At 32.6% G+C, this 20,735-nt stretch overlaps 3 protein-coding genes across 3 annotated transcripts in view; 1 reads left to right on the top strand and 2 right to left on the bottom strand.

Annotated features, from left to right (window-relative positions):
• The window catches only part of LOC125834736 (ABC transporter C family member 2-like), a 33,132-nt gene extending 28,208 nt beyond the window's left edge, over window positions 1-4,924 (top strand). Inside the window, exons 25-28 of the mRNA XM_049513885.1 lie at window positions 991-1,112; window positions 3,040-3,285; window positions 3,468-3,888; window positions 4,537-4,924. Coding sequence (XP_049369842.1) covers window positions 991-1,112; window positions 3,040-3,285; window positions 3,468-3,888; window positions 4,537-4,646 — 899 coding nt within the window. The 3' untranslated portion in view covers window positions 4,647-4,924. The remainder of the gene's footprint in view (window positions 1-990; window positions 1,113-3,039; window positions 3,286-3,467; window positions 3,889-4,536) is intronic.
• A 784-nt stretch (window positions 4,925-5,708) lies between these two features.
• On the bottom strand, window positions 5,709-12,075 carry LOC125834672 (BTB/POZ domain-containing protein NPY1). The gene is made up of 4 exons (XM_049513810.1): window positions 11,289-12,075; window positions 8,658-8,727; window positions 6,960-8,129; window positions 5,709-6,366 (listed from the first exon to the last, which is right to left on the bottom strand). The coding sequence occupies exons 1-4, from the start codon at window positions 11,348-11,350 to the stop codon at window positions 5,821-5,823; spliced, it is 1,848 nt and encodes a 615-aa protein (XP_049369767.1). The 5' UTR covers window positions 11,351-12,075; the 3' UTR covers window positions 5,709-5,820.
• A 6,728-nt stretch (window positions 12,076-18,803) lies between these two features.
• Window positions 18,804-20,698, bottom strand: LOC125834681 (probable (S)-N-methylcoclaurine 3'-hydroxylase isozyme 2). Its single transcript, XM_049513818.1, has 2 exons — window positions 20,261-20,698; window positions 18,804-19,406 (listed from the first exon to the last, which is right to left on the bottom strand). The coding sequence occupies exons 1-2, from the start codon at window positions 20,696-20,698 to the stop codon at window positions 18,804-18,806; spliced, it is 1,041 nt and encodes a 346-aa protein (XP_049369775.1).
• Window positions 20,699-20,735: the final 37 nt, after the last annotated feature.

Here is a 20,735-nt window from a genome sequence, read left to right as displayed (position 1 = left end):
CATTGTCAAATATTTTTGGACTCCTATGGTCTTGGACAATTCGCCCCTCATGAGCTAGCTTTTGGGGTGTGAGTTAGGTCCAAGGTCCATTTAACACTGTACGTTTACTGCTGATATTTTTCTAAGATGAATCTCCCTGTCATTTCTTTGACATTTCTCCCCGAAACTCTTGCATAAATTCTTGTAAATGGCTGCTGGTATAATAATAGAAGAGATAGCCTCCTCCTACTTTGTTCCCCTCAAAGCAAAAAGCTTTGAGAATTTTACAAAGAGTTGCTGACAATGCTGAATCACGTCTCTCTTGCCTACTTAATATACTACGTGTTCTTACCTCACATTTCTAGCTTAGCCACAAGTGAACTTTATATAAATCTGAATTGTTCTTTCTTCTAATTTTCGCTGACAAATCAGTCGCTCTTTTACTGGTCTTTTGCTTGATGGTGCATATGATCATATAAGAGAGATTTATAATGTAGAAACCAAAGACCACAGCTCTCATAAATATTTGTTTATATTGCAGAATTTCTAGTCCTATGGTAGAAGTGCTTAGTACCTTGCATTTACTTGGCTTATTTGTAATCAACATGATTGGAACATGGGAGGGGAAGGAGCTGCTGGGACCGGGAGGTAGGAGAGATAAGTAGGGGGGAAAGAATGAAAGAAACTTCTAATGGGCCTTGGGTGGCAGGATCTGTTATTTTCTTAACAGTCGCTTGTAGCTGCTTCTTTTTTTACTCGTTATTTCCTTGGCTCCTTTGGACAGTTAACAGAGAATGTTATCCAGGACCATTCTATAAGAAATTTTTAAATGGGTGAATGCTAAAAATAACTATAGGAATATATGCTACTAGCAAAATTCTTCTAGTTGGTCTGCATATAATTTAAATTAAATATGTTCCTCATTTTCGGGGTTGGCCTGAATTGACTAACAACCTACTGACTTACCATTAAGCATCTTCTATCTCAACAATCCTCATGTTTTTTGGCCAGGGACCGTGAGATTTAATCTTGATCCATTCAATGAGCACAATGATGCTGACCTCTGGGAGTCTCTAGAACGTGCGCACCTAAAGGACGTTATCAGGAGGAACTCTTTGGGTCTCGATGCCGAGGTTTGTTCTTGTTTCTTTACTTATTTATAAGTTTGCTACAATTGATAGTTTGCATTCTATGCAGAAAACTCATTTAGTTCAACCAGTTTTCTTTCTCGACATCATTACTAAGTAGATTTTTTAAATGAGAAGATATTATTTTATTCATATGAGAAGAAAGAGTACAGTAGGTGAACTACATCATTTCATTTAAAGGAAGTATTATAATAGGAATAGGAATAAGAATAGTATATACAATCCTATTTAGAATAGGAATAAGAATAGTATATGGAATCCTACTTGGTTGGAAAAGGATTGTAATGTAGTGTCTATAGATAGGATCTCAATGTAATAAGGTAGATACATAATTCAATTATATTCTTTTCCAATATTTCTCACATGGTATCAGAACTTTTGCGATCTTGGTAGAGAATCAAAGAGCTTTCGCTGCTAGCGAGTGGTTGTGACCCATATATGCCGCCCGTCTGGTTAATGGTTATGTTAATAAAAGTAGGACCAATGATATACACATGAACCCATCATACTGTAAATCTCTCTTACCCACAAAGGTAGGGGTAAAGTATGCGTACATTTTACCGTCTCGTGACCCCACTTGTGGGATTACACTGGGTATGTTGTTGTGGGATCTTTTGCCCATTAGAGGTAACGAGAACAATTTAAAACAAATTGCTACCTGTGCATAGATCATGTATAAATGGAAATTCTATTGATAAGATGCTTTCTGCCTAGATTCATGTTTTTTCTATTCTATAATGCAGTTGCTTTACTAGAATCTAATTAGCTACTTGTGGTTTGAAATCACAACTAAAAGCTAGTAAAATATAATTTTAGGATTCATAGACTAGATCAAAGGTACTACTCCCTCCGGTCCAACTTACCTATCACTTTAGTATTTTGAAACGTCTTAAATTGTTTTGACACCATTTTACTAACAATATTACTCACACAACTTTCCTATCTTACTAGAATTCAGATTCATTTAGTTGTTCAAATTTTGAACTTCAATATGATGTTTTCTCTATCAAACTAACTTTTCAACGACTACTTCTATATTTTTTTCCTTTACCACTAGCATAATAGATAAATCAGCATAAAATTTTAAACTTCACGCGCTGTTAAATACCCATTATATAATTTTAAACTTCACGTGCTGTTAAATACCCGTTATATAATTTTAAACTTCATGCGCTGTTAAATACCCATTATATAAAATGAAACAATGGAATATTTGATTTTAAAAATGCGAAACATTGGTACAAAATTCGGCGATGTACGTCTATTTGAACTCTTTTAAGTGAACTTTGTTGAATAAAATGTAATGATATCGGGGCAGTATCATGAATAAAGGACGAAGACTACAATTTAAGAGAACAACTTGTGTCACATGGAAAAGAACAACCGTTCCATTTTATGGTAGAGTCAACTTGCTTTGAATGAATTTCTTGATTTAAACTTAAGAGCCAGATAGAGGATAAGAGAAAGTGTATTATATATGGTGATATTATTGGATGTCACTCGGGCTATTATTTATCAAAGAGGAAAAATGAAAGTTATATTGGTTATGCTATATCCAAATGCACTATGTTACAAAGTTACCAGCCTAAAAAAAAAAAGTGCCCTATATTACAATTTACAAAGCACGTTTCACATAGTTATGTTTTTGCTAGAAAGAAAACCTATGCACCTATTTTTTGTAAAAGTAGCTTTTTGTATAACTAACTAACAGTGACTGTTCGGATTAACTAGATAGCTTAGAGGCTTAAGCCTTTGTATTAGTATATATTAAAAGTGAATATTTTGTTACTTCTATGTTACTGTTTATCAAAAAAATATTTTGTTACTTCTATTCTCTGACTTTTCTATCTCTAGTATCCTTGTCAAACAAATTTCATCTATAGCTAACAGAAAATTACTTTGATGTATCAAGGTCTCAGAAGCCGGAGAAAATTTCAGTGTTGGACAACGACAGCTTTTAAGTCTTGCTAGAGCATTGCTTCGCCGGTCAAAGATTCTTGTTCTTGATGAAGCAACTGCTGCTGTTGATGTTAGAACTGATGCTCTTATTCAGAAAACCATACGTGAAGAATTTAAGTCATGCACCATGCTCATTATTGCTCACCGTTTGAACACTATCATAGACTGTGACAGAATTCTTCTGCTTGATTCTGGTCAGGTAGAGTGCTTGCCTCTAGCCCCCTGGTCATGTGACTCACTGTAATAACAGGTCATGCTGGATTGCACATCTGAGGATCCTCCTGTGGACTCTAAATATACTAAAGAGGAATTGAATTTTTCTTTTTGTTCCTTTTTTTTATGTGGGTTATTTTAATCTACCTGTTGTGTGTCTCGTTTCAGGTACTTGAATATGATACTCCAGAAGTATTGTTAGAAAAGGAGGGAAGTGCTTTTTCTAGGATGGTTCAGAGTACAGGAGCTGCAAATGCTGAATACTTACGAAGCTTAGTCATAGGAGGGGGAGAGGGAAACAGTGTAGCCAAGGATAAACAGCTAGATGGGAAAAGGAGGTGGCTTGCCTCTACACGTTGGAGTGCTGCAGCACAGTATGCAATATCTTTTACACTTTCTTCATCCCAAAATGACCTTGTGAATTCAGAAATGGAGGACGAGGATAATATCCTGAAGAAAACAAAGAATGCTGTAATCACTCTGCAGGGGGTATTAGAGGGTAAGCACGACAAAGAAATCGATGAGACCCTGGATCAGTACCAGGTTTCCAGAGACAGATGGTGGTCTTCATTTTACAGGATGGTTGAAGGTAAAGACTAATGCAAATTAACATAGTCAAAAGCAAAAATATTGCTTTCATAGTCATCTTCTTTGAGAACTGTTACGCCATTATAGACCGTGTTGATGAACAAGGTTTAGACAGACAGGTTGACTGACACATGTGCCCTAGTCTAACAAAGAAATAGCATGTACATAGATAAAATGATCAACTTTACCCACTTTCTTTGCCACCATTTTTTTTTAATTTGGCTTTAGACATCCGATAATTGAAATCTACTGGATTGACTAATCTGGATCCACATCAGTTAGGGCTCACTAGAGGAGGTAGAGTTCTCCCAACCAGGAGTTTCTCTATTTCTAGTGCTCAAACTTTAGACGTTTGGTTAAGAATGTCAGGGTTGAGCCCATCAAGTTAGCCTGGAACCCTAGAACTTTCAATAGAAATAGATTTATATCTGAAACCCTATTAAAATCTCGACAAATGTTAAAATCGAACCCATAATTTTAACAGTACAATTAATTTAGTGCAAGGTTGAACTGATTAAGTTAGCCTGGATCTGCCTCTACTGGCTCTTTAAGGAGGCAGTGCTGTTAGTTAGTATACAGATCCCATGTTGTAATGATTGATCAAATATATACGTTATATTTATGCTTCTTGGGTTTTTACATTCTTCAGGTCTCTCGGTGATGAGCAAGCTGACTCGCAAGAGATTTCAGCCAGAATATCGTCCAGAGGATCCTAACATTGAAGAAAGAACAATTCACTGGGATCGCGCTGAGATGTAGAAGCCTTCCAGTCTCTAGCAGATTATGGAATGGTAGTTCTTGTTTTCATGATTCATGGATAGTTATTTTGCCTTTTTAACACAGTTGTAACATTGATATTTTATCCCATAGAATTTTATAGCTATGCCTCTTCTGAAGATGATGAGGATAAGATTTTGATTGTAAAATTTAAAGGAGATGTGTGATTGTGAATGCAACTATCACAGATCACTAAAATGGCTTAAGAGTGCCTTTTGTTTTAAGAGATTTCTTGGTTCTGTGATGCATTGCTAAAACAATTTATTTTTGGAAACTATTATATCTTTACCATCTTTCTTGAGTTGAGTGTATCGGAAACAATCTTCAGGTAACATCTCCATACACTCTATTACCCTAGAACCACACATTTTGGATTGCGCTAGATATGTTTTTATTGTTTACGTTGTATCATATGTTACTATTTGTGCGAATGACATACAGATCAAGAAATGGTGCAAATCAGTGATGGTTATGTTAATTTCATACCTATGCTTTCCATAGATTGTAATTAATTGCACAATATATTCTTAATTAGAGGAAACAAATTCTTAATTAGAGTTTAATATGTGGGAAATTTGAAAAGGGGGTATTCACTTTTAGTAGGAAATAGAATTTTGCAATTTTTTTTTTAAGAATAAAGTGCGCACCAAAATTATTTTTTAGTTGAACCACTGCAACTGAGACATTTTGTTATGTACATTTGTAATATAAACAAGTCTCAATTATTTAGTATTCACATGTCTTAATACAACATCTCAAATCTCAAACAGAAACTAGATAATGTGTATAATCAAGAATAATATGCTTGGCAGCAAAGCACTTACTTATTACTCCGTCCATTTCAATCTGTTTGTCCTACTTTCCTTTTTAAGTCCGTTTCAAAAAAATTATTTTGTTTAAACCAACAAGGTTAAAGTACATATTTTTTTACACATTCCACGTATCTTTAGTTTTAAACTACAAGATTAAAAAATCTTTTTTGAACTTCTTACGCTCCGTATCAAATCAAAATAGAACAATCAAATTGAAATGGAGAGAGTACTGTGATGATTAAACACCTTATAACTACTTCAACAAAGTTAACCACTTTTTACACAAATTTGATTCTTGCACACATGGATGAATCTAAAAGACTACATGAATCTACATGAATTGCTTATGAAATGGAATTCCTCCTATTTCTTGAAGATGTACAAGATGACTTCATTTCTCCTTGAATAATCCTTAAAGTTGGACTTTGAGAACTACCAGATGTCTCAGAGCTCCGATTTTCGCCATTACCAGACACCTTACCAATGAACAGCTTGTCAAATATTCTCCTTGATCTTGATGGCATCAACTGTGGTCCACTACTTCTGTTCTTGCTTCCTTTCTTTACCAACTTCATGTTCTTCTGTGGATCTTCACCTTTTATCTTTATTTCACTCGATGGCTTCGATACATTTTGCTTCTCTGGTAATGTTTTCTGCCAATATTCCTTTTCAGTCATCCTAGTGAAATCTACAGCATCAGTATTTCTGTGATTTAAGGTCTGAACTCCAGCAGCTGCTCTAATTTGTTCAAAGAACAGGACTTGAACGACTGTCCGGAGAGGCAGACGTTCATTTTGTGCAGCATGCATAGATGCATCCATTGTTAATTTCCTAACATCCATGAGACTACATAAATGTTTTTTCTCAGCTTTTGTCAAGCTTGAGTGTTCCTGCAGTGAAGACGAACAGTTAATATATTTTAAGACCATAAGCTTTTAAAATGGAGCGAAAACAAACCATGAGGAATCATATAGTTGATCTCAATTTGCTTGAGAGGGTGGGGTGTACGCAGCCTACCCCACCTTGTGAAGGTAGAGAGGTTTTCGATAGACGCTCAACATAAGTGAAGCATATAGAATATAATGGAGAAAAGAACAGTAGCAACCACAAATAATACGATAAACGAAGCAAAGAAAACAACATGTAGGGTCATATTCTCAGTAAGAGAAACCAAATGGCGCTCGACTACCTACTAACCTTCTACCCTAATCCTCGACCTCCATATCCTCCTATCTAGGGTCATGTTCTCAGTAATACTTCTTCGGCCTACCTTTACCTCTCCTAAAATCCTACATAGCCAACCTCACACCTCCTCACTAGGGCATCTATGCAGGTCCGATATATGGGATTGAAGCATGGTAACACAAAGAGGTGTTGTTTAGGTTCAATTGAATGGTATATATCTACTAAAGACTTCGACGACCCCATTAAAATTAAGGACTTGCAGAACTTATGATATAAAAGGAAAAAGTAAATAAGGAACCTGCAGATAGATATCGATTGCCTCATATAATGCATCATGGATTGGTCTTGCTGAGTCTGGAATTGATTGCAACAGTTCAATGAAAATAGAGAGACTGACGTTTGGATCACGAGCAATTTCTGCAAGATAACCATCAATTAATTTACCGACTTTCAACCATGATGCATGCCCCAAGATGAAATCATTGGTGCTCTTCGGGGGAATGTTCCTATCCCTACTACTTCTTTCACGAGCCATGAATCGATTCACAAGGCACTTCACTAGTTCAATATCATAAACAGTAGTTTGGGGAGACCTTGCTGGAATCAAAATATCATTGACGGAAGCCTCATCCAGCTTTAAGCTGATACCTTTTACAAGTTCATCCCTTGATGAATCATCTGCTCCCACAAGAATAGCGACTTTCAGTAACTTAAGCAAGAAACTACACGAACAAGTAACACCTTTGTCAGAAGGCAATAAGCAGATTATAGTTTCTAACAACGACTTGTTTCTTATGCTGTGAGCTTCAGATACCAAAGCCTCAATAGAATCAGGCAGCCATCTCATTGCATAAGTTCTTAGTGCCTCGCCAATAACACTACCATCCATTCTTCCTTTGGATTTAACGGCAACCATAACTCGTTTGTAAAGATCTATCTCAAGTTCACATATATCTTCTACCCACCAATCCTTGGGCACGGATTCAAGTTTTCCAGGGAATTTCATCCCAACTTCTGTGATCTTATCTGAGACTGCCACTTTTCTGTTGTACGTGTAGGACCATGTAATACTCGAAGGATCCATTGACGTTTTGGATGCAATAGAATCTATACATCTACCTACCACCTTCAGATCTTCAGACCATGGTTGAAGAGACTTGGTGGTTTGTAGAACAATAATTGAATCTTTCCAGCTGCGGAAAACACTGGAATTGAGGAATACCTCAATTTTGAAGACAAGGTTTCCTCGATCAACTTTTTCCGTCATCTCAAGGTACTCAGCTGCACAACGTGCAGCAACAACATTGTATGGATTGAGGGTCACTGTCATTCCATAGCAAAATTTGGCGCAAATCTCAAAAGCTTTAGGTCCACCAGGAAAATCAACTAACTGAATTACATCAGAATTCTCTTCATTTGCTTTTGAAACAAGCTTTTGCAGCCTGTTGCTCATGGACAACAGAGGAAACTGGAAAACCAAAATCAGTATAAACTGTATATCAGATACTGATAAGACTCAGATGGGAAAGAAGTACATATAGTTCTCCACATGAGAGTAAAAGTAACAGTTAGCAACTAAAGACAAGCAGTTATCCATTTCCATTTTCGTTTATAAATATTTGGAGATAGCGTACATTGCTATGTCGAGAACAACCTTGCAAACAAGTCTATCGGATGTGCGAAGAAAGATTTGGGAAATTTCAGAATTAACTTAGTCTAAAGGCCAGCTCACAAAGAAAGATGAATCTGGATAACATGGAAAATTCATCAAACTAGATTTGTTTTTCTTCTATACAGTAATTTAGTACCCACATACAATCTTTGTTCATTATACCTAGTTCGATCATTGAAAAACATAAGCAATCAAGTTCTGTTTGTTTACTTTTCTAAACTCAAATGAATGTCGCTGAAGAACAACAAGAATAAAGTACTATTCGCTTAGTGAATTGTATCGGAAATTATAACAATTTATCCTTTGCATAAATGGTCAGGTTACCTTGTGAAGATAAAATATTACTTCACCAACAATGATGGTAACATCTGTTGCCAGCTCAGACGACACGTACCTGCATCAATAGATCAAAAATCATTTCCTCTACTTAATAATGTGATTAGAGTATAGCAAGTAACTCAAATATATAACATAATATTTGCATAGACAAGGAAGAACAGAAAATAAAGTGTATGTAATCTCTCAGTGATACTTTTTTTAGCTACTAATAGACTAATAGTGTCCTCTTTTTTGGTTAAAATTTCGCTACTTATTATCTATACGGCAAAACATAAACAACAAAATAAAACTTTCCTGCCAGTAGTTAAGTACACAGGAAGTAAAATAAAATCTTTTTTTGAAGAGAAGAGTGAGAGATCCATGTGATTGACAGCTTTTCCTTCAACTTCTAAGTAATGTACAACTGAAGTTCCTTAAATATAAGTAGATGGTATTATTCTCATTATCATTTGCAAGTACCAGAACAATGTATATAAAATTAACTACACTTCAACCCCAGCATAAGTTAAAATAGAAAATACATTTAGCTTAAACTATAGTTCCACCAATGGTGAGTTGGAGACAAACTTAACAAACTTGAGTTTGTGTTGGACAAAGAGTCGGAAACAAATAGATGAAACCTTCGAGGCGGACAAGAAGCAGAAAAGAGAAACAGAGCTAGCAAAATGGTTGTATGGAAACTAATAGTGCTTCTACTGTTAAACATTTACTTGCGAAACGTAACTATGGAAATCCAAGTTCTAGCTGTGACCATGTTTCCATTCAATTTAACTTCTGTGCACTAACAATGTATAATTTTGTCACGCCACCAGATTAAGGTTGACTTATAGCAACAGGTAACTGTCTATAGTAATTTAGTAACATAAAAGATCAACTGAATAACTTGTTATAATCGGATAAAATGCATTGACAATGTAAAACTCATTTACGCCGTCAGTTAACACATAATAAATCCGTTTCCATTTTGATTCCAGTGTTTCACCTAGTCAGGGGACAAGAATTTCCACCAACATAAACAGTTAAAAAACTGAGAACTTTCACCTACCTAGCTATTCATGATATATGCTAGAAAAATTAACCTACATGGTCGTTCACCCAACTGATTAAACTAAAATAGCTGGCGGATGTATAATATGTGTATAATCTATGTATACGGCTAGAAAAAGTAAACAATAAACCTATCCAACTATTTGTGTAAAGATCCTATGTCCCTTGTTTCACCATTTTTTTAATCAAAAGATAGTTCAGTCATTTATGTCAAATAGTAGGTAGAGTAATTGATGTTACAAGATGTAAACATAATTTAGATGATCAAATAATTGGAGATCAATGACCCCACTAAGGCCATTTTTCTATGAGTAGTAAATAATGGACCACCTACCAATCAAACGCAGAAAGTAGATTGACACCACTTTTTGAATGTCCTCATGCAAGCCACCATCAAAATTCTTTAAAGGTAACAAGAAACTCTAAAATAGGCACATAAAGGGGGACACCAAAACAAAAAATAAACAAAAATTGCCTGCTTTTTTCAAGATCAGAAATAGTAGTAGGATTATAAAATTAGAATCTTTGTACTCACAACTCTAACTTATTTATTAGAAAAACAAACAACAACATACTCGGTGTAGTCCCACGAAGTAGGGAACCTTACCCCTACCTCAGAGTTATCGAGGTTGTTTCCAATAGACCTCTCGACTCAAGAAAAAACAGTGCAAAACAGTCCAAGAAAAGAAGTAAAGGAAGTACAAGAAAAGACAGATAATAACAAAATAATACGATAATCAAGGTTCCAAGGAATCAACATATAGTCACAAAAATCGAAGGACAAGAAATTACAGAAGTAATAGTACGACTACTACTATGAACGGACATCCAGACAATGTACTGCTTCTTAGAAAAATAAACTCCTTTTTTTAATAGCTGTCTATTTTTTGTAAAGCAATCTCCAAGATTGTTCTGTACATGTGCACAAGAAGTGGAAGACACACTGCATAAGCTAAGGTGCTCATATCCAAATAAGAGAAGAAAGATGGAAAGAAAAAAATAGTTTTTTTTTTCTTTACAAAAATTAAAATAGGAAATAATAAATTTAAAAAACAGTACGGAAAAAGAATTACCTTCCTGTCATGCATAATACATACTCCATGTTCATGCTGCTAACATTTCTTAATAAAGGTTACTAATCACACTATTAATGAATAATTAAATAAATTTATTAGATGACCCTATGAGTAAATATTACTCCTACATTATAATTTGTTTGCCTGATTTTGACTTAAAACGGAGTAATGAATACTTTTTAATCTCATAGACAAAACTAAAAATACTTTAGCATATATCAAAATGTTCTTTAATCTCGTACTAAACCTGACCCTCACCCAACTCCACTCGTGGAAATACACTGAGTAATATTCAGTAGTATGTTGTTGTTAAGAAGTTAAACTACAGAGAGGCAAAAAAGAGAAGAAAAAAAAGTGAGGACTGTACTTTTTTCAAAGTAGATGTCCTGCAAATTGTATGGAGAAGAAGAAGAAGTGGACATACATACAACATGACAAAATTAAAGAAAAATTCAAATAAAACAAGAAAATAACAGTAAACCATTTAACATACCTTATACTTTTTCCTTGATCTTGAAATGTATCTGGTTTTGATCCCAACTTCATGAACTTCATCTCTATTTTTTTCCTTAAGAAAAACCAAAATCTCTGCTTAAAAACTCCAACTTTTAGTACAATACAACAGTACACAATCACACAACTGAAAACTAACCCAAAAAAACCAAAATCTCTGCTTAAAAACTCAAACTTCAGTACAAATACAACACACCTAACTAACTAAGCCAAGAAAACCCAAAGCTCTGCTTAAAGACTCAAACTTTAGTACAATACAACAGTCATACACACAATCACACAACAAACTAACCCAAGAAAACCAAAATTTCTGCTTAAAGACTCAAACTTTATTACAAATAAACAGTCATACAACACAGCAAACAACAAACTAACCCAAGAAACCAAACTTCCAACTTCTGGGGTTAACTGAAATTCACAGATACAAGAGATAAAACAAGTAAAGATTCCATTTTTATCACTCAAAAAGAATATTTCCAGTGAAGAAGCATCCTAAACTCCAATACAAACAGAAAGAAACAAAAGAAAAAAAAAACACTAACAGAGCATAATCTTGATTTTGCTTTTACTCCCACCCCCACCTCGACCCTCGAGCCAAAACACCAAAATTTCAATACCCTTAATCCCTCTTTAAACTCCCATTAACACTAAACCACAAAAGACTCAAATTTAAACAAACCCCACATGCAGAAAAGGAAGATAGATTGGTTGAGTCTTAAATTTGTAGCCGCCTTTGAATTAACTATTTCACCTAAAAAAACTTGCTAGGCTGTTTGATGTAAAAAAATTCTTCTTTTTTACTATACAAAAAACTAAGACACTAATTTCAAAGATTTCTGCAGCTTTTTTTTCTCTTTTTCTCTGTGTATATAGATACATAATGAGGTGTCTCTCTCTCTGTATACTGAATACACTGATGAAGTTGTCGTCCAATCTTGGAAAAATAGCAGAAGAGAAAAGAGATAATATGAGAGAGAAAAATGTCAGAAGAGAGGAGAGAAAAAGTGTATTGGTTTGTAGACTGTGTAGACACAACCAGCCTGGTTGGAGAGAATGATGTGGTAACAAGGAGGTTTTGTATAACATATTTAATCAAAAGTCTCGAGTTTGAATTTTTTGAAATATGAAGTTGCATTGGTTACTTAGGAAGTCTTTAGTCTCTATGTGAACCTTTTTATTGCGATCCGAATTTAGTCAACTCCAACATAGTGTAAATCCTAGTCAGAATGATCTTTATAGCGGTTCATTGGATCCTGCTCTCCGGATCGCCATTAGTCTCCATCTTTTATTTTAAGTCTTTTAACTTTCCTTTTGAAGTCTTGAGATGTAATTCAGATTCTGGAAATGTATTAGATGTTCTTTATATCGATACTATCAAGTTTTGAGAAATTTGTTGTTTTCTTTCGTTTGTAGCCTGACTTTCTTTTGGGAGTTTCGTATGTGTTTTAAGTTTTATTTCGACTTACACATCATTTTGGGGTTCTGGGGGTGTATATGACTATGACCTCGATTTATGGGTTGTGACAAATTGGTTAAAAAATAAAAAATAAAAATAAAGAAAAGGCGGTTTTGTAATTTTAATTTATTATTTTATAAGGAAATATACACTTAGGAGTCATTTGGTGTGAGGTATAATAGTTCTGAAATAAAATATAAAATAATTTTATTTTGTGTTTGATTGGAGGAATTAGAAAGCTATTGAATTATTTATTGCATCATTTACATCATAGTGATGGAATAATATACATGATGAGATAAATTATCCTAAATAATTAGTCTTGAAATAACTTGTTCCTAACTAAACGACCTCTTAGTTTCATTTTAATTCATTTGATTTACTTTTTTCATTTGATATGTTTAAAATTAGTATATACTAACTAAAAGACATTTAATTGATATTTTCTATGTATCATTAATGGAACATCAGTAGTATGAGATTGTAATTATACTTATCTTAGTGTCCTTGATAGACAAGTCAACTCTTTATAAGTCAATAAATTTGATAAAATACGAAATTTTTTTAGCTTAACGCCAAATGGCAATTGAATGAATCTTTTCATAAACACTGTGGAATAAGGAAAAAAATCAGTATTACAAAATTTGTTGACATGAGTACAAGCGTTTAAAAATCTCAAAATTTAAAAACAAGTAATGCTATATTATGTGTGAATAAAAAAGGCATAAATAAAGGCATAACGATAGAAGATATCTAAGAAGTTGCATGACAATGAAGCATCTATCTCCAAATTTCGAGTACTTCAGTAGCAATGAAGATCACTCACTAGTCGTGCCTGACTCAATACCTATATAATAAAGGTACAAAAAGACAAAGATAAATACAAAAAACATGTGTATTCAATAGCGTCGTCGATAGATCCTAATGATCATTATTCAATCATAGATATCAATTCATTTCTATAAAGACTCAAACTAGCATATAAAAACAACAAAGGTATTCAACAACAACAATAAAATAGACTCCCTAAATTAAGGAAAATCATTTTCCACATGCTAGGGCAAAAATTCTCAAATTCAAATTCTCAAACACCATTAAATCACTAATTTAATGATAAATTAATTAATTTTTTACAAATGTATATTAAGAATTAAAATACTACCCCACAAAAAAATCTAGCAAAATCTCTTGATTTTCACTTCACACCGTGCTCTTTAATTTCCCTAATCATGTATTAAAAAGATCCAAATTAAAAAATTTCACTATTCATATCAGTAATTTTTGTTGAGAAACGAAAAATTTCACTATTCATATTCAAATCAGGAAAAAAATTAATGTAGCATATTTTTATCTGATGTCGATTCTAATATTAGCACGGTTGAGAAATACACATGATTAGAGGGATTTGAAATATTTATTTTAATTATATTTAAAGATCTAAATAAAACTTCGTGAAGTATAAAAATTAATTTAATAATTCAAAATAAATATAAGAATCTCTCAAATTATTCGCTCCAAATTATTCTATCCAAAACAAAAATAATAATAATGAGAAAATAGCACGTGCATATTTCATGATATAAAAGTATCCACAAAGTTTATTAACTTTTTGTGTAAACAGTGAAATAACTAGTCATGCATGAGGTAAGTGATGCTTACAGCTTTGGATACCATAATTGCACCTCTTGTTTGGTCATAATTTTAAAGTTTGAAAATTTTAAAATTTGAAATATTGTTTGGATGTATTTTTATTTATATATTAAATTAAAATTTTGTAAGTAAAAATTCAAAAAAAAAAACTCAAAAACTGGCTAATTGAAAATATTTTTAAATTAAATTTTATGATTAAATGCTTATTTTGATAAAAATAAATCTTTATTGATAATTTATTGGCTCTTGATTTATTGATAATTTATATTCTACAAAAGCTTGACTTGAAATTTTCAAATCTTGATTTTATACATTTTTTTAAACACAAAATTTATAAATTATATTCTGATATGTCTTTTGAAATTATTTGACAAAATCTTTCATGTGTCAGTTTGAGCCTATATTCGTTCATTATTTAATAAGCTGAACTAATAAATAAATGGATCTTTAACTTTCTTAAGCTTAAATGAATTAATCGGATTATAATTTTACGAACTAACTATGCCGCCTCTAATTTTCTTTAAACTCCTGAACTATCCATCATCATTTTTATTTGTTGAACTAAGAAGTCTTTATTTTTTTCATATATATATATATATGTAATTCTTATTATTATAGTATTTCTCACATTTTAATTATTTTTAAAAAAGAAAAAGCATAAGGCCTTTAATTACTTTAGCTTTTGACTGAACCACATATCCCCATGTCCTGGGAAAACGACTTACCGACACCAAATATCCTTTTGATTGCACGAATTCTGGTCCAAATTTCAAGGAAAATAAAAACATGAAAAGAAAATTTGAAAAAAAAGAAAAGAAACTAACAACAACAATAGATATATCGATTTTTAGATATGAAGAAGTAAACACACGAAGGGTGTTTAGAGTTCATTACGTCATACGATATATCGATTCAGAGAACTAACTTTTAATTTAAGTCATCTATTCTACTCCCATTTAAAGTGATGCTAGAACTGCGAGGTGTGCTTCGCTCGACCACACGATGAATATGTTTCAAGCTGATTGCATGTCAAACGCTCGAGCAGAGAGCTTGTGGTCACTTGTTCCAACTCGCTTGTTAGAAAGAACTTCATATTGAATTCAACACTACATATAATATTTCATTAAGGTCCTCCTATAGCTTTTTGCTTGCTTATACAAAGAGCATGTTCGAGGGGCTATATACTATACACATACGACACATTTGCATTACCATTTGAGCTTCGTTGAACCTCCTACGCCTAAGTTGTTCCGGCACTACTGAAATTATTTTTAATTAACGCTCAATTTACTTTGAAGCATTTCAAAATAGATATGAAAAGTAAATATAAGAGCGAAGAAATAAATTTTAAAAAATTGTATGGATAATTTGGTATATTAGATAAACATAAATAGTTTAAAAATTATAATTTAATACTATTTTATATCTTATTACTTACTAATTCTATAATTCAAAATTAATAATTAGAATCGCAATAATACATGTGATTATTGGATATATGCAAAGCAAAATTGTAAAATTTCAACCACAAATTATGGCTTATAAATATTTTTAAAGCCTAGATAACATTGTCACACTTTCAAAGTGTAGATAGGGACATCAATTGATCTCTATCAAATAATGGAATAATAATTTCAAAATTAGTTATTTTTTGATATAAGATAACAAAAATATCATAAACGCATCTAAGGTGTGGCCTAATGATCAATTAAGTGGTTGAGAATCATGAAGTCTCAGATTTAATTTTCAGCGGAGATAAAAATACTATATGATTCTTCCCATTTATCCTAACCTTGATGGATAAGTTACCTAGTATCCGTTGCTGATCTATAAACGGAGCAACCCCTAAATAGGGGTGGGCATGATATGGTGCAATACGATATTTGAAAATTGCGATTTCGTAATTTCGGTCTTTAAAACATTATATCATTACGATACCAATTTAAATCGGTATGATTTGGTATATTGAAGTTTGGTTTTTGGCATTCTACGATATGATAAATCGATATGTGTGTGTGCTATTTCTAAATACCAAATATCGTACTGAATATCCAAAATAAAATAAAATGTATACTATATACCACACCAAATACCATAATACCAAAACTATGATATTAGAAATTTTTATATGATGTAATAATTCGGTATATACTATACCATGCCTATCCTTACCCGTAAAGGATGATGTTTATAAGAAATAAACCAATAAAATATGGAGTACAAGGTAGTAATTGAACACCATAAATTATTAGCCAACCTAGGAATATAAGTGAGTTACTCTAATTAATTAGCTCCTATTGGGCTGCATTGAATAATTGATGTCATGCAGTACGATTAGCATTCAATTCATTCAACAAAGGTAGTCTTACTCTTACAAAGTTATGTGAAATGAATTATTCCTTACTAACTTATTCTATATGACGATATTTGATGAGACATGAAATATTAAAAATGTTAAATATGACCTAAAGCAATTAAAGTTGATTATAAACATCTATATGACTATGTGCTCCACTTATACATATTGTGTTTGAGTCTTGTATTTTATTTTTATATACAATATACTTTTTCGAATAGGATGTCTAATATTTTAGTCTATTTCAACTAAAGTAACTTTTGAACTGATCAACACATTTTATCTCTCATTCTATTCATAACCAAATGACTATTTTAAAAAAGTGAGTTTCTAATTAGTTCAAGGGTGCAATAATTGTTCAAATTAGGCGTGGGATAACAACTATCTTAAATTAATGATGAAGAAGAAAAAGGTACCCTAAAACTTTTGTATAATGATGAATCCAAGTAGTGGTTTCCTTTCTATTTCTTTTTTTTAGGGTGAGGGTGGGGGTGGGTCTATAATAGATAGCGGTGAAGTCAGAATTCAATTTACGAATGTAAATATTTGAATATGCTAATTTTTTTAAGACAAATACGTTATTTAAGTAAACGCTATATTGAATTCAACCGAACTAGTTGAGGGATGTTACTTTTCTATGCAGGGGACTATATGCACCTTTTTATATCTATCTACTACTATATACTTCCTCCGTTCATTTTTTAATATCATATTGCGCTTTTCGAAATTTAATTTGACTAATTTTCAAAGTTAAATTAGATTACATTAATTTAATATTTTAAACGAAAAGTTTAAATATTCAAAAACTATACGATAGGTACTATAAATTGCAGTTTTTTGCATATCAATATGATAAAAAAATACATCGTAAAATGTTAGTCAAAATTTTTATGGGTTGACTTTAAAAAAGGAAATCATGACAATTAGAAGTAGACGGAGGGAGTAATATAGAATGATTATATTATATACAAATAATTCAAAGTTGTAATGTTACCCTAGTTATTAGTATTGCTTTTGGTTACAACTAAAATAAAAAAGATCATCTCCAGGTTTTATATATGTTGTTAAAGTTTGACATGATTTCTATCTACTACGTAGACATTATTGTATATATAGTTAAATCACTTTATAATAATGTCATTTATCGGAATATTCACTATTACTATAGTGAAATATCTTTATAGAAAGCACACAAAATGTAATATTTTGATGAGTGATGTTACATGTGTAAAATATATTTTGGCAGTCACATGAGTAGGTCGTTTAATATCAAATATATATTTTTATTTAACTATAAAATGTAATATTTCAACAAGTGATGTTATTGACGCCCTTTAAATATATGTGCCTCTGCAAGTATTGCTTCTTCCATCTTCATCATATTAGTATTGCTTCCTCCCCAATAACACTAATTTCAAAACTTCACCATTGAAATTCAACGAGTTGTCGTTGAAATTCACCATTGAAGAGTTTCGAAGCTTAAATTTTAAAATTTAATCTGTCGTAAAAGTGAATTGTTATGAGTAAATAATGTATCAAAAGAATCAAGATATTGAGAGGAGTTTATGTCTGATTTTGAGTTGATGTCCATAAAAACCCATCGGACTCGTCCATAGGCCTTGTTAAGCGGCTTGTTCATAAAATTGCACGATTTATCCTCCAAATAGTTGATTTTTAACTTTTATCCCCTCGCCCCCCTCCCCCCCACCTTTCAATACACTCTACCCTCCATCTCGACCTCTCACACATCCCTCCAACTTTTATAGTGTTTACCTAAATTATACACAAATATTTTTCAGGACAATATTTTCTATACATATCAAACACAATATCAATAAGAAAATCACTTATTTTTCAAAAAAAAAATTTTTTTTTTAAGAAAATACTTTCCGTGAAAGTACATTTTTACCTTCATACCAAACACTCTATATCATTAGATATTTCTTTTTTGTAAAATACATATGTACAAATCTTAAGTGTGTGAGATATGAAACTCACAAGAAAGTAATAATTTAGGTTGTGTTTTTTAACTATCACTTGCTAGTAGGAACAAGAAGCAAAGGCTTTTGTCTCTGCAATGGCACAGCATATTGTTCATTCATGTCAAGCATCAAAGGATCACCATTATTTGGAAGAGACCACTCAAAGTGATAAACCAAATAAGCCAAAATCAAATGCATTTGTTTTGTAGCAAAGGGCAAGCCAGGACACATTCTTCTTCCAGCACCAAATGGCAAGAATTCGAAGTCTTGACCTTTATAATCAATATTTGTGTTCAAAAATCTCTCTGGCTTGAATGAAAATGGATCATCCCAAAGGTTTGGATCATGTCCAATTGCCCAAAGATTCACAAAAACTAGACAACTTTTTGGGATTGTGTAGTTCATAACTTGACATGTTTCACTTGCATAGTGAGGTAGAAATGCTATTGGTGGATGTAGCCTTAAGACTTCTTTAATGCAAGCATTTAGATAAGGGAGTTGAAAGATTGTTGATTCTTGAATGGTGTTTGAGTTTATTGATCCATTTTGAAGTTCAGAGTTGAGTTTCTTCATCACTTCTTTGTTCCTCACTAGCTCAGCCATTGCCCACTCAATTGTGGATGTCAATGTTCCTGTTCCTGCTGGAAATATTTCCTACAAAACATTTTAAAGAAAAGTATCAACTATGCCAACTCTCTACAGGAGTAACGTCTGCGTACGCCCTACTTGTGGGATAATATCGAGTATGTTGACGTTGTTGAGTTAACTATGTCAACTCTCTATACCCCCACAAAGATATGAGTAAGGATGTGTATACCCTACTTGTGGGATCATATCGGGTAGTGTTGATATTGTTGAGTCAACTATGTCAATTCTCTACCAACACAAAAATAGGAGTAAGGATGTGTGCATCCTACCTATGGGATCATATCGGGTAATGTTGATGTTGTTGAGTCAACTATATCAAATATGTAATTGAATTCATAAAATTGGTATCAAGCTATGTTGTTCCGACTCTCCAAAATTGTTGTCACTCCATGTCGGATTCTCCAGAAAGCACTACTTTTAGAGTATCCAACATACCCATCGATATTTTTTAAGAGTCGAGCAACATGGTATTTTGACACTTGATGGTAAAACTACCTTTGATGACAAAAATAGTTAATGGTAAAAGATAAAAGTCACATCTAATTATCACTTTTTCTTCGTGAGTTTCACACTTCAATTATTAAATATTCTCTTTTTCTATCTAAACTATCACATGTCAACTATTGGTTGTTCCATTTTCCTAGCTGAATGTTAAGGGGGCAACTAATAGTTGATCGTGTGTTTTAAGACACAAATGATCACATATCAAGTAGGAAAAGTGAAAAACCAATAGTTAAGCACGAAAAAACATGCATTCTCTTTCAACAAATAGGTTTGTGCCAACACACCTACGACTTCCGTACAGATATTCAAAATATAAAAAAAAATAAACACACGATAGAAAAGTAAGTTTTACATACCAGAAGCATGTAATTGATTTGATCATCAGAAAATCCATTAGCAAGCATTAAATCCAAGAAATCCCCATTATTTTCAACATAAGATTCTCTTCTCTCCTTTATTATCCCTTCCCAAATTTTAAACAAATTATCAAGACACTTCTTTGCCGCCTTCTTTTTACCTTGAATATCAACAACTCCATCAAAAATTGGAAAAAAATCAGCTAAAATTGGAGTTGTACCATACTCCATAAACCTCCAAATATTCCCTTTCATCTCACCAATAACTCTCTCATCTTCCAACTTAACCATATTTCTTGAAAAACAAATCTCCCCCAAAACATTAAAAACATTACCAAAAACAAGATCCCCAATTTTCACAACTTTACCTTGTTTAAAATTCAAGAAATTCACCATTTCAACAACCCCTTTTCCCCTTTTTTCAGCATATGATTCCATAGCTTTACTTGAAAAAAGCTCAGTTTTCCACAAAACC

This window comes from Solanum verrucosum, unplaced genomic scaffold, assembly GCF_900185275.1.
Source record: "Solanum verrucosum unplaced genomic scaffold, falcon-dt-bn FXZP01000149.1, whole genome shotgun sequence".
Lineage (NCBI taxonomy): Eukaryota > Viridiplantae > Streptophyta > Magnoliopsida > Solanales > Solanaceae > Solanum > Solanum verrucosum.
This window is presented reverse-complemented; position numbering and strand designations above follow the sequence as displayed.

Bases quoted from the DNA above. Each gene is read 5' to 3' on its own strand.
- LOC125834672 (XM_049513810.1), bottom strand. From the start codon at position 11,350: ATGAAGTTCATGAAGTTGGGATCAAAACCAGATACATTTCAAGATCAA. The intron at 8,728-11,288 runs GTATGTTAAATG...CTATTGATGCAG, and splicing joins GATCAAGGAAAAAGTATAAG to GTACGTGTCGTCTGAGCTGG. The intron at 6,367-6,959 runs GTTCCTTATTTA...TCTTCACTGCAG, and splicing joins CAATCGATATCTATCTGCAG to GAACACTCAAGCTTGACAAA.
- LOC125834681 (XM_049513818.1), bottom strand. From the start codon at position 20,698: ATGGAATCATATGCTGAAAAAAGGGGAAAAGGGGTTGTTGAAATGGTG. The intron at 19,407-20,260 runs GTATGTAAAACT...AATGTTTTGTAG, and splicing joins AAATCAATTACATGCTTCTG to GAAATATTTCCAGCAGGAAC.